At 51.9% G+C, this 13,832-nt stretch overlaps 1 protein-coding gene, 1 long non-coding RNA gene and 2 gene segments (V, D, J or C); 3 read left to right on the top strand and 1 right to left on the bottom strand.

Moving 5' to 3' along the window:
* LOC119563587 overlaps positions 1 to 6,313 on the top strand; it is a 797,667-nt gene extending 791,354 nt beyond the window's left edge. Inside the window, 4 exon segments of the C gene segment in view lie at positions 684 to 1,010; positions 1,339 to 1,671; positions 4,928 to 5,064; positions 5,706 to 6,313. Coding sequence covers positions 684 to 1,010; positions 1,339 to 1,671; positions 4,928 to 5,064; positions 5,706 to 5,789 — 881 coding nt within the window.
* Positions 1 to 13,832, top strand: part of LOC102932895 — a 489,191-nt gene that overhangs the window by 428,671 nt on the left and 46,688 nt on the right.
* Positions 1 to 13,832, top strand: part of LOC102940154 (immunoglobulin epsilon heavy chain-like) — a 1,331,510-nt gene that overhangs the window by 1,305,165 nt on the left and 12,513 nt on the right. The window lies entirely within an intron of this gene.
* On the bottom strand, positions 6,667 to 7,583 carry LOC122462703. Its single transcript, XR_006285404.1, has 2 exons — positions 7,407 to 7,583; positions 6,667 to 7,126 (listed from the first exon to the last, which is right to left on the bottom strand). It is a non-coding gene; the product is annotated as an uncharacterized LOC122462703 (long non-coding RNA).

Raw genomic sequence — 13,832 nt, 5'->3', positions numbered from 1 at the left:
CAAACTGAAACTCCCTCCAGCCCCCCCTCCTCTGGGCTTTGTCCCTTTCCCGGGCCAGGAGGTCACCGGATTCCTTTGTTCTCCCACCCTTTAGCTCTCCCCTTGCAGGGGGGAAGGGCCCAGGCCATCAGTTGCCAGGAAAAAGGGTGTCGGCCATTGTCTGTGTCCAGACCCTTGCACACACCTGCCCTCTAGGGCGCTGCAACGATCATACACCCTTACCCCACGACCTAGATACTTAAGAACTGCATAGGGAAAACTGAGGCACGCCCACAATATTCAGAGGAAACATTAAGAACAGTCCCGCTTCATCACAACTTCCTATTAATTACAGGAGGAGGATGAAGAATACAAGAATGAGAAATGGGGGCAGGGGGGATAAGAGAGAATGATCTTTTTCTTGGCTGGGTCCCAAGGAGGGGCCCCAAAAATGAAACTGAGCTCAGGGCCCCATTAACTCTAAATCTCCCACTGGGCAGGACCAAGCTTCTGCCCTCGCAACTGCCTGGCCCTGGGGACCCCTGTCATTGGGGGGCCCTGTGCCAGGGCACCCTGTGTTTTACTGGAAATCTGCCTCTGGGGAGGTGGATGCCGGGCTGGGATCGAGGGGGGAGAGGAGACTGGGATGGGCTTGGGCAGGGGAACCCAGGGCTAGTGGCTGACCTGGGCTCTCCCATCCCCAGAAGAAACAACATCTCCCAGCAACATCCAGGTCTTCCCGGTGCCCCCGTCTCCCGCCGCCCTGTATGTGGCCCAGAGCCCCATGCTCACCTGCCTGGTGGTCAACCTGCCTAGCAACTCCAGCCTCCGGGTGGTCTGGTCCCGGGAGAAGCCAGAGCCCATTAGCCCTGATCGCCTGGACCTCGGTGAGCAGTTCAACGGCACCTTCACCGCCTCCAGCTCCATGCCCATCCTCACCCGCGACTGGGATGCCGGAGAGACCTTCACCTGCAAAGTGGAGCACTCAGAGCTGCCCTCGCCCCTCATCAAATCCATCTCCAAGAAGCCAGGTAGGAGGAGAGCAGGGTCCCCAAGGGGAGAGACTCCCCTATCCCCACCCCAAGCAGGGAGGGATGATTCTTAAGGGGAAGCCCCAACCCCCAACAACCTGGGATCCCGGCCTTGGGTCCCTTTGCATCCCCACGTGAGATGGAGACCATCTTATCCCCCATCCTGCTCTCCAGGACTACCAGCTCCCAGTCCCTCCATCCTGGAGGAGAGAGGGGATGTTCCTACCCCCACACCCACACCCACACACACACACATTCCTTCTCCCCGCGTGGCCCAGCTGAGTGATGTGCATAGCTCCCCTGTGTCCTCTGTCCCCACGCACCGAAGGCAGGCGCTCTGGCCCAGGCATCTACCTCCTGCGCCCCCAAAACAATGAGCTGAGCAGCAACGAAGACTCGGTCAGCCTCACCTGCCTCGTGCGGGGCTTCTTCCCCGATGACATCTCGGTGCAGTGGATGAAGAACCACAAACCCGATGAGAGCATGGAATACATCACCACCCAGCCCATCAAGGACGGAGCCGGCAACTCGAACTTCTTCCTCTACAGCAAGCTGAAAGTCAGCAAGGTCAGCTGGAACAGCGGGGACACCTACACCTGCATGGTCATCCACGAAGCCCTGCAGATGAAGTTCACCCAACGCAGCGTCAGCAAAGTCTCCGGTAAATGAAGACGTCTCCTCCCAGCCCCACTGCTAGTATTGTCCAGTACAACTTCCTGTAAATAATCTCTGTGCCCGCAATGACAACAAGTGAATAAACGGAACTAGTCTGAGCTCTCTCCCAGGTCTCCTTGTTGTGGTGTCACTGGGTGAAATCTGCAGGTTGCCCAAGGTGGACGAGGTCCCAGGTTGCAGGCTGGGAGAAGCCGAGATGCTACAAGTCTGGGGATGCCAATTCCCAGATCCTGAATGGGTGGATACATATACACCATGGATGGATGGGTAGATCCATGGGTAAAGGCCATGGAACGAAGGATGGAATGGTGCTATAGGGAAGGAAGGATGGGTAGATACATGGATACAAAAACAACACAGAAGCAGTGATGGAGAGGCGGGTAGATGGACAATTACACACATACATACTGCAGAGGAACAGACATGTCCAAGCCCAGGTCAGTTGGAAGGCCCGGTGTTCAGAGAGATGGTTAGATGGATACATACATACTTCAGAGGACTAATAGACCAACAGATATCACAGAGAGAAGGAGAGAGAGAGATTATTATTTGGATTAAAATAGCACTTCCACCCCCAACTCAGAGAGGGCCCTGTTGGGCTGGGTATGGCACAGACACAGTGGGAGACAGTCCCTGTGTAAAAAGGCTCACACCTAAATAGAGAAGGAGGGAGAAGAGACAGAGACACCAAGAGGGGAAGGGACCTGCCCAAGGTCACGTCCGTTACTGAGCTAGAAACAGAACCCAGGTGTTCTCAGAGTCTCACCCAATCCCACTAGACTGCGCTGCACTGCGGGAATGATGGGTGGATGGTTCATGGGTGGGGTGCCAATGGATAAGTGGATGGGGATTGATGGATAAATCTATGGTGAAGGTAGGAGGGGTACCCCTTCTGAAGGATGAAGGGATGGATAAATGGATGGCCATAGATGGACTGCGATAGATGGAAGGCTAGAGATGGGGATAGGTGGGGATGGATGGATGGATAAATGAATGGGTAGGTGGGTGCATATGGTAATGGATCAGTACTGATGTGGATCGATGGTGATGGACACATGGATGGATGGGCTGGTACAGATGGTGAGTGACAGATAGACGAGGATGAATGGATGCGTGAATGTGGCAATGGATGGATGGACGACTGAGTGTGTTAATAGAGACATATGGTGATAGATGGTTGGAGATGGATAATATATAAAGGGATGATAGAGAAGTGGATGGGGTTGCGTGGATGGATGGAAGACATGGGTGAGGATGAATGGATAGATGGGTAGGGATGATGATGGAGATGGTTGGATGTGGAGGTAGGAGAATGGATGGGTATAGATCTATATGGATGGGCGGAAGATATAGAAAATGGTTAGAGATAAGGATGGATGGAGCATGGGATGGCTGGGTGAGTAGGTGTCTCGGTGGATGGCCAAGCCATCCCTGGCATCTCACCGAGGCAAGATCCCCTCTAGGCTATAACCCATGCATACCCAGAGGGGCACCGTATCAGGATCAGAATTTACCCTACACCCCTGTCCACTTCAGAGAGGAGCAGATGCCCCATGGGGATTTTCCAGACAGAGTCAGTGGTGGGAAGGTAATTAAAATACCATGACCCCCACACCCACCTCCTCTGCTGGCTAGGAGGCTAAGGGGTTTCCCTCCACCCCTTACCCTCAGTGGCAGCTGGGGACGGGGAGATAGGACAACATAAGGCAAACACCTCACAGCAGGGATCAGCTCCTGGGACTCAGTCCCCACAAAGTAGCAGCAGTAGTAGGGCTGTTATCTGGAGAGGACATTAAGCAGGGACTCACTTAAAGTCTCGCTAGCTCTGGTGACATAGGGGGCCCAGGCAGTGGGGTGGGACAGATGATGCAGATACCCCTATGGCCCCCCACATGAGCCCCGTCTCCTACCCAGCCCCTCACTCACACACCTTCCCCCCATGTGTGTATCAGCCCCAAGGCTGGAGGGGCGAGCGCAGGGCTCAAACCCACCAGTGCCGAGCACAGAGCTCGCACCTGGCATTAAAGAGTGGGTAGCCTGCAGCGGCAGTGGTAGGGCTGTTATCCTGGGGGCCGTGCAGGGGCACACAGAGAAAGAGAGTGTGCGGGCTGGCTGAGAGAGAGCTCAGTCCAGTGCAGATGGACACACCTGTCACATGGCAAGACCCAGGGACCCTCCCACCTGGGCTGTTTCTACACACACACAACACAGAGAGAGACAAACATGCACCCACACAGATCCACGCACCTGTTCTCCAGACATCTCTAGGGCAGGGGGCTCTATAGGGGGCACCGTGCTTCAGGGAGCAGCATCTATTATGTATCAGAGAGAAACGTTAGATCCCATCCTTAAAATTCTTGTGGCTCTGTTCTTAAAAACGACAGTGTTCAAAATCCCCACAGACGAGGCAACTCCAGGTTGGCAAGAGAGCCCTGTATAAACAGGCCCAGAGGTGGCTGCGTTCCATCTGATGTGGCTTCTGGGTGTATAGTTACATTGGGATCAGGGTCATAGAGGCACACGTGTGAAATCCATCCATCCTGGTCTTTCGGGAGCTCCTGCACCATGGCAGCATCCCGGCACCTCGCCCACCTCAGAGGGATCCTGAGCCTCCTTTCACAGGCAGAGAAACTGAGGCACAGAGAAATTCAACAAGCTTCAGTGCCAGGGTGTAGGGCCACGGCCACATGGGACGAGTGAGATGAGACCTGGGAGGCTCTGCATCCTTCATTACATCACAGCAGGCTGGGTGGGTGGATGGATGGAGGGGTTCCTCTTAGGGGTGGACTGCTGGGTGGATGTGGGGGTTACTATCATGGATGGATGGATGGGTAGAGGGGTGTGTCTAGGGATGATGAGTTTTGGTCATGGATGGATAGATGTACCTAAAGGTGGATGGCTGGAGGGGTGTATCTAGGAATGGTTGGATGGATGGAGGTATCTAAGGATGGACTAATGGATCGATGGGCGGTTTATGGTCATGGATGGATGGAGGAGTGAATGGGGATGGGCAGATGGATGGATACATCTAGAGATGGATGAATGGAAGGAGGGGTGTGTCTAGGGATGGAATGATGGATGCTTTGTGGTCACTGATGGGTGGATATATCCAGAGATAGATGAGTGGAGGGATGGAAGGATGGAGAGAGAAGGGGAGAGGCGGGTTGGTGTTGGACTCACAGTCCGAGCTCTCTCTGTCACAGTGGCTGAGTTGGAGTTGATGTCTCTTTCTCTCCCCCCAGCAGAGGTGATCGTGTCAGGTGAGTTTTGCAGTGAGGATGGAGACAAGGAGATAGACAGCCTCTGGTCCACCATCTCGGTCTTCATCACCCTCTTCCTCTTGAGCGTGTGCTACAGTGCCACCATGACCCTGTTAAAGGTAAGAGAGAGAGAGAGAGAACGAATATAGGAACGAAAGAATGAATAAGTTTAGCACAGTAGAGAGTGTAACGATGTTGCCGTTGTTTACATGTTAGTTTGAACGTTCCCAGGAAAGCTCAGACGTGGATTGGCATCTCCCAAATTCATTGTCAGTTAAGTGTTTCTTGATTGGCCACTTACGGAGAATAGTCCTTTCCCAAGAAGCTGAGCAAATGCATGACTGAGGCTACTTAGAATCAAAACACATTGAGATACAAGTCCATCGCCAATATCCATAACTTCAACTACAAAAATGATACACACACACACACACACACAGGATCATCACAACCAGCAAATCATAACCTTGCTATAGACACCTCATACAACAACCTTCGTACAACATTTCTGCAAATATATAACAGTGGTTGCAACAATGATCCATGCGGTCACAGTTCACGTCAATAACGTCACAGAGGGCAGCATGGAAAGGAAATAAAGAACAGAAGAAGGAAAGAGAAAGAAGAATAGGTGAATAAGACAGAGACTGAGTGAATGAGACACAGACATAAAAGCAGGAAGGGATGACACAGACAGACAGACCGAGCAGCTCCCCCAGCCCTGACCCCTCTCACCCTTGCTCTCTCTGCCCCCCTGCAGGTGAAGTGGCTGTTCTCCGCCATGGTGCAGCTGAGGCAGGCGAGTGGCCCCGAGTACAAGAACGTTGTCCAGCGCGTGGTGTAGGGGCCGCTGCCCCCGTCCACCCGGAGACAAGGGGCCGGGACTCCCGGCTCTATTGGTGACACCACCCTGAGTCCCACAGCTGCCCCCCGCTAGCGCTGTGCCCCTGGGAGACCCCCTGGGGGGAGCGAGGAGCTCACCCCACATGGCCTAATCCGCCCTCAGCCACTGGGGACGCTGCCCTGCTGGGAGCTGGGCTGAGACCAGACAACTCGCTTCATGCAGGGAACCAGCGCCCCTAGCGAGGAAACAACCCGAGTCCCAGTTCCCACCCTCCCGAGCCCAACAGCCCCCTGCTCTGGGACTGGATCAGAGCCAGCGCCCCCTAGAGCAGAAAGGCCCCATATCCCCTTCCCCACCCCCTGCGCCAGCCACCCCCCGCCCTGGGGCAGGACCATAGCCAGAGTTGTGTCTGTCGTGCTGTATGTTGCATATTTAGCTCTTCATTGGGATTTTTATGGGTGGTGTGTGGGTGTGACTTTTGTTGTGTGCACTGAGTGACAATAAATAAATAAATAAACAAATCAGGCTCCATCTCATTCATAACCTCCATCCCCGACTTTCAGGGACCCCTGACAGCCGCCAGAGGGTCATGTCGTGTCTGTAGGGGGCGCCTCTGGGCATGGAGAATAAAATGTCGGATGCCCGCTGCACTGGCCCCAATGGGAGATGGGGGCCTAGCTATGAACCCAGAGAGCTGGGACCGAGGGGCACTAAGGGGAGATCTCTGGGGCAGGGAATACCACTGATGGATGGATGGATGGAAGGAGTGTATGTCTGAGAATGGACGGATGCGTAGATAGACACCAGGGGGCTGGGACATACAGTGGGTACCGTTCTCCTTGGTTAAATCCCCCCACACCACCCTGAAATGCAGCTACCAATTCTTAACTCCTTTTATTTTCGATCAAACACACAATTCCCATGTAAGTTGCAAGTTAAACGATGGAGCAAATGAGACTCTTCTCCCTCGCCAGAGTCCACGTTGACCAGGCCTCAGGACACTACAGCCCTGCACACACAGACACACAAGGAAATCCAGTCCCTGCTGTGGGATGGGGGTGGAGGACTGAGGGGCACGGGGCTGAGCTCAAGCTCCAGCGTGGGCTGCCCCACGGGGACGTCCGGGGAAGGACTCTGCCCTCCCTGCTCTGGGTTCTGCGGAGCTCAGACCCTTCAGCGGCTGTTGTCGCGCCCTCCGCGCTGCCGTGGAACATGGTCCCTCCCGGTGTCCGGAGAGGGGGCCGGAGCCCGGCAGGGCTGAAGATGGAGGGAGGGAATGAAGAGGACGAAGCAGTGCTGTCCCCTCCTAGGAGCCTGGAGCCGGGCACTCACCGCACCTGTGGGACACAGAGAGCAGAGGGGTTCAGCCGGTGCCGCTCACGAGCAGCATCCTCGGCTGGGAGAGCAAGGCCAGAAGGGACCCTTGGGACCATCTAGCCTCGCCCAGCCACGCCTGCGTCCTGCCAGGATGTCTGGCTTGAGCTGGAGCTCATCTTCCAGACAGAGACACCAGCCTTGTCAAACCGCCTCAGGGAACGGCCACTGCCCAGCGGGTGCCGCACACCAAGTCCCTGGGGAGCCGCAGCTGCCTCCGCCGATTCTCCCTGCTTCTCGTACCAGGCCCATTGCACCGCGGCCCGGCACAGAACCGGCTTCACGGGCACCTCTGGCCCTTTGTGCTTCTGGGCCCGACGACTGATCCTTAGCGATCACGGCTGAGTGCTCATTGATTGACGCTCATGGAGCCTTGCTCTTGGAACATTTCCTCTTGCGTCTTAATTAGGGATCATTCAGTTTTGGTCATTGATCATTAATGCCTGATTATTGACAAGAGATTCTTATCAATAGATAATTATTAGCAGCTTATTGATGCTTGATCCTCAATTCTTTAACATTAATTACTGATCTGTGAGTGTTGATTATTGATAATTCATTGCAGATTAATGGCTATTCAGCATTAAGTACAGATCACTAGGTACTGACCAGGGACAGCCAATCCGTGATTATTGATTTCTCAGTGATAAACGATTGGAATTGATAATAGACTGTTGACTCTCATGTATTGATCACTGCCGCATTAACCTGGATGGCAGCTCGTTAATTAGTGATGACGGGTGGTGGATTATTAATAAGTAATCGTTCCTGATTCTCTCTCATTGATCGTTGGTCACTGTCAGGAATCAGGGCTGGCAGCAGAGCCAGTCCCAGGCAACCTGACGTGTGCACCTGGCCTGGAGCCGGCTGCCTGATTGGCTCCGCCCTGATTGCTTGGCAGAGTCAGCAGCCCGGTTCATGAGCCCAGCACAAGTTAAGCAGCTGCCCAAAGAATTTCCCCAGGGCTGCGATAGCAGCTGCGACTGCTTGTTCCAGCCCTGTTCCTGCCTTGTTCCCATCTGGGTCCAGCCCAGCTCCTGCCTTCTTCCCGTCTGGGTCCAGCCCGGCTGCTGTCCTGCACCCAGGGTTTAGTCTCTCCAGGTAACCTGTTCCTAAACCTGGGCTCTAACTCCTGACTTTGGTGTTAGCCTCTGACAACCGTAACATCATAGAGCTGTGGGACAGGGAGAGACCTCGACAGCTCACCTAGTCCCCTCTCCTGCCCTGAGGCAGGACTAAGTCATAACTAGTCCATCCCTAGGACAGGTATTTCTCTAACCTGCTCCTAAAAACCTCCAACAATGGAGGATCCACAACCTCCCTGGGCAATTTGTTCCAGTATTTACCCAGCCTGACAGTTAGGAAGGTTTTTCCGATGTCCAACCTTAACCGCCCTTGCTGCAGTTATCGCCCATTGCTTCTTGTCCTGGCCTCCGAGGTTAACGAGAACAATTTTTCACCCTCCTTTTTAGAACAACCTTTTATAGATTTGAAAAATGTTATAATCTCATTCCCCCGCCCAGGCCACCCCAGTCTTCTCTTCTCCAGTTCTTTCAATCTTTCCCTCACAGCTCATGTTTTCTAGCCCTTGAATGATTTTTGTTGCTCTCCTAAGGCCTTTCTCCAAATTTTCCACATCTTTCCTGAAATATGGTCCCCAGAACTGGACACAAGACTCCAGCGGAGGCCGTATCGGTACGGAGTAGAGCAGAAGAATTGCTTCTCGTATCTTCCTTACAACACTCCTGCTAATACATCCCATTCGTTTTTTTCCCCTCGATAGTATTACATTGTTGACTCATATTTAGCTTATGATCCCCTAGGACCCCCAGATCCCTTTCGGCAGTACTCCTCCCTAGGCCGTCATTTCCCATTTCCCCTCCCCAGGCCAGCAACAGAGCTGGGCTGAGACCTGCCAATGCATAGCTCAAAGGGCCATGCACACCCATCCAACAGCGGCGTCTTCCCAGCCAATGCCAGTTCATTCCAAAGCTGCCCTTCCAGATTTTGTGCCGAAGGCAGGGTGTGCATACCCGCATTAGCCAGGAAACGGTTAATCACACCCTAGGGGTGGAGGAAGTCCTTCACCTCACACCATGCTAAGCAAGCTCCAAATGCTGTGCTGGTAGGAAGAAGAGCAGCCAGCTCACTCTGCACTGACCACCAAGGAGGAAGGACACTTGGTCGAGGCTCCAACCCAGGAGCCATTACAGCCCTTGCCTGTGGAAGGTGGACATCTCGAGACACAGACCAGGGACCTGTTGCCTTCAGCTGACCAGCTGCAGTCGCAGTCCCAGGGAATTACCTGCTCCGAGGAGCTTGCAGACCCCAACGTGATATGGACTGCAGCTTCAGGAAGCCCGGTAGGAAGTGACCCAGGGAGGTGGAGGGAGTGGTATCTCCCACCCGTCTAAGGTCAGCAAGTTGCAATGAGGGGAGGAAAGCAATAACAGACAATGCGGAAATGGCAGAGGTGCTTAATGACGTCTGTGTTTCCGTTTTCACCAACAAGGTTGGTGGTGATTGGACGTCTAATGTAGTGAATGCCAGTGAAAATGAGGTAGGATCAGAGGCTAAAATAGGGAAAGAACAAGTTAAAAATTACTTAGTCATGTTAGATGTCTTCAAGTCACCAGGGCCTGATGAAACACATCCCAGAATACTTGAGGAACTGACTGAGGAGATATCTGAGCCATTAGCGATTATCTTTCAAAAGTCATGGAAGTTGGAGGAGATTGCAGAAGACTGGAAAAGGGCAAATCTAGTGCCCATCTATAAAAATGGAAATAAGGACAACCTGGGGAATTACAGACCAATCAGCTTAACTTCTGTACCCGGAAAGATAATGGAGCAAATAATTAAGCAATCAATTTGCAAACATGTAGAAGAAAATAAGGTGATAAGTAACAGCGTGGATTTGTCAAGAACAAATCGTGTCAAACCAACCAGATAGCTTTTTTCGACAGGGGAACAAGCCTTGTGGATAGGGCGGAAGCGATAGACATGGTATATCTTGACTTTAGGAAGGCTTTTGATACAGTCTTGTGTGACCTTCTCATAAACAAACTAGGTAAATGCAGAATAGATGGAACTACTATGAGGAGGGCGTATAACTGGTTGGAAAACCGTTCCCAGAGAGTAGTTATCAGTGGTTCACAGTCATGATGGAAGGGAATAATGAGTGGGGTCCCGCAGGGATCAGTTCTGGGACCAGTTCTGTTCAATATCTTCATCAATGATTTAGATAATGGCATAGAGAACACACGTATAAAGTTTGTGGACGATACCAAGCTGGGAGGGGTTGCAAGTGCTTTGGAGGTTAGGATTAAAATTCAAAATGATCTGGACAAAGTAGAGAAATGGTCTGAAGTAAAAAGGATGAAATTCAATAAGGACAAAAGCAAAGGACTCCACTTGGGAAGGAACAATCTTCCGCTCTACTCCGTGCTGATTAGGCCTCAACTGGAGTATTGTGTCCGGTTCTGGGCGCCACATTTCAGGAAAGATGTGGACAAATTGGAGAAAGTCAGAGAAGAGCAACAAAAATTATTAGAAGTCTAGAAAACATGAGCTTTCAGGGAGGATTAAAAATTGGGATTGTTTAGGCTGGAAAAGAGAAGGTTGAGAGGGGACATGATAACAGCTTTCAAGAACATAAAAGGTTCTTACAAGGAGGAGGGAGAAAAATTGCTCTCCTTAACCTCATAGGGTAGGACAATTAGCAATAGGCTTAAATTGCAGCAAGAGGTGTAGGTTGGACACTAGAAAAAACTTCCTGTCAGGGTGGTTAAGCACTGGCATAAATTGACTAGGGCGGTTGTGGAATCTCCATCATTGGAGATTTTTAAGAGCAGCTGAGACAAACACCTGTCATGGGTGGTCTAAATAATACTTAGTCCTGCCATGAGTGCAGGGGACTGGCCTAGATGAGCGCTCAGGTGAGCCCGTGTCCCACCGCCCTTGCCTCATCCCCTCCGGTGACAGCCCCTGGGTGTGGCCATTACCACACTGCCCTGCATTTGAGGTCCTCTCTATTCACTCTGGCCGCTAGGCCACACTCCCCTACACTCAAGGGCTGCTAGATTGACTCTAGCCCCAAGAAAACAAAGTCCTGCACTTCAGGGCTGATATACTGACCATGGGCACTAGGCCACACCGCTCTGTGCTCATGGGTGCCCTTTAACAGACTTATCCTCCAGGAACTTATCTAATTTCCTTTTTGAACCCACTTATATTTTGGGCCATCACAACATCCCCTGACAACTACTTCCACACGTTGACTCTGTTGTGTGAAGAAGTTCTTCCTTGAGTTTGTTTTAAACCAGCTGCCATTTAATTTCATTGGGTGACCCCAGGTTCTTGTATTATGTGAAGGGGAAAATAACACTTCCTGATTTACTTTCTTCACACCCGCCATGATTTTATAGACCTCTATCATATCCCCCTTAGTCATTTCTTTTCTAAGATGAAAAGTCCCAGCCTGTCTAATCTCTCCTCAGTCGGAAGCTATTCCATCCCCATGATCAATGTTGTCCCATTTCTCTGTACCTTCTCCATCTAATACATCTTTCTTGAGATGGGACAACCAGAATTGCAAGCAGTATGCAAGCTGTGGGCATACCATGGATTTATACAGTGGCATTATGAGATTTACTGTTTTAATATCTGTCCCTTTCCTAATGGTTCCTACCATTGTTACCTTTTCTGACTGTCACTCTGTGTTGACTCCAGAACTGAATGAAAAACCCCCTAAGTTTACTCCCCACCCAGACCCATGGATACAATCCAGGAGTTCGGGCCACACTAACCCACCAGATCCAAATACCTTCCCTGAAAAGGGGCTAGAACTCAGGACTCATGGTGCTTCACGGTGCAGGTGACCTCCTCCCCTGACTGCCACTCCTCCATGCACACCCGCAGGATGCTGGTTGCACTGTAGGTGCCATCTTCCTGCAGCACTGGCTCCCTGGAGACCACGGCCAACGGGCCCCCACTACCCCGGCTCCAGGAGACCTCCAGGCTGCCGGGGGTTTCCATGCCACTCACCAAACAACTGATGGTGGCGTTCTGCCCTATGTAGAGGTCCTCCAGGGAAGGGGGAAGGAGAGAGACCTCCAGAGGGTGTCGATTACAGTTGCTGACACCTGGTGGGGGGCAGGAGGCAGCGTTGAGGGCTGGGCTGAGCAAATATTTCAACAGGCATGAGGTGGGTAACTGAGTGCCTCTCTCTCAGGGGCGCAAAGCCCAGGGGCTGTTTGGGAAAGGGGCTGAGGGTCACTGCAGGTGGAAATAGGGCACTGGGTTCCCTGGTAGAAGGGGCAGGACCCTCATCTTATGGAGCAGCAGGGAAAATGGCTGAGATTTTCCAACCACCCTAGAGATTGGGATTCCTGGGTCCAATTATGCTTATTTGGGTCTCTCGGTGCCAGGAGCAAATCTGAAGGGCTCCCGCTTTGTTGGGAGAAAGCCCCATTGCGGAAAACATGGCCAGGGACAGACCTGTCGTGGTTGCTCAACTCTGGGTCCTTCCAGCCAACGCAGATGGGAGGGGGCTTTGAGCTAGTCCTGTGTCTCAAACCTGATCTCCTCTTCACCCCAAGTTTCCACCATGCATCATCATGACATTGGGTCACCAACCCATTTGCTCACTCAGATGGAGCCTCTTCCCTCCTTCAAACGCTCACAGCAAAATTCAACACAATTGAGATTTTTCAGAGGCTGGCTAAGGGACTTGGACACCTTGGGTATTTTACTGGGATTTGGGCAACTAACTCCACTGGAGACTTAGAGATTCTCATCAGAAATATCCCTGAAAGACCAGATGCCTGCGACAAGTGCCAGCCTGATTTCCAGAGGTAAGAAGTACATATGCACATCAGACCAGAGTCACAAATAGGACACTAAGTCCCTAACAGGCCACATCGCTGGATCCCAGGGAGCAGAGGGAGTGAAATTCTTGGAGAATCTGGAAATTAATGTTAAAGCAGGGAATACTGGGGAAACTGTGCAAGTGGAAATTAATGAGAGATAGAGAATGAAAGATTCATAGGAGAAATAATAATTATACCTGCAATACACCCCTGTGCTGAGGGCCTGGGCTCCGCTAAAGTCCTTCTTGTCGGGGGGTTAACTGGGACTTGGAGGCTGCCTAGGACTTGTGCGGGGTGAGTTTCACCCTCTAATCCCAATTAACAATGACTGGAGTTTGCCTTTCCCTTTGAAATGCCAAGGCTACTCACCTGTATTGCTCATGCTTATGTCCTGGGTTAGTTCTCCAGAACAGAGTGTGGTCACTTTGCAAGTAAATATGGTGCCTTGTCCCCACTGGGCCAGTGACACAGGGTGAGAACTGACCAGGCTGGTGGTCCCATTGTTGTTTTTGGGGGGGGTTCTGTCTTCGCCGCAGAGCTGGCTTGCCCATCCACTTTCCATGCGATTCTGCTGGCTGCTAAGTCATAACCCAAAACTAAACAGGTAACATGACCAGAATTTTTGATGACGTCTTCATAGGAGGGTTTGGTTAAGTAGATGGTTGGGTCAAGTGAACTTCTGAGGCAGGCTGAGAAATGCAAAGAGATGTCAATGACCAGCATAAATAATGTGGAAAGGCAGAAAAAGACTATCAAAATCTAATCTAATCTATCCATCCACCTCCATCAGAACACTGGT

The sequence above is a fragment of the Chelonia mydas genome, chromosome 13 (genome assembly GCF_015237465.2).
Source record: "Chelonia mydas isolate rCheMyd1 chromosome 13, rCheMyd1.pri.v2, whole genome shotgun sequence".
Taxonomy (NCBI): Eukaryota; Metazoa; Chordata; order Testudines; family Cheloniidae; genus Chelonia; species Chelonia mydas.
The sequence above is the reverse complement of the archived record's forward strand: the minus strand, read 5'-3'. Positions and strand labels throughout refer to the sequence as shown.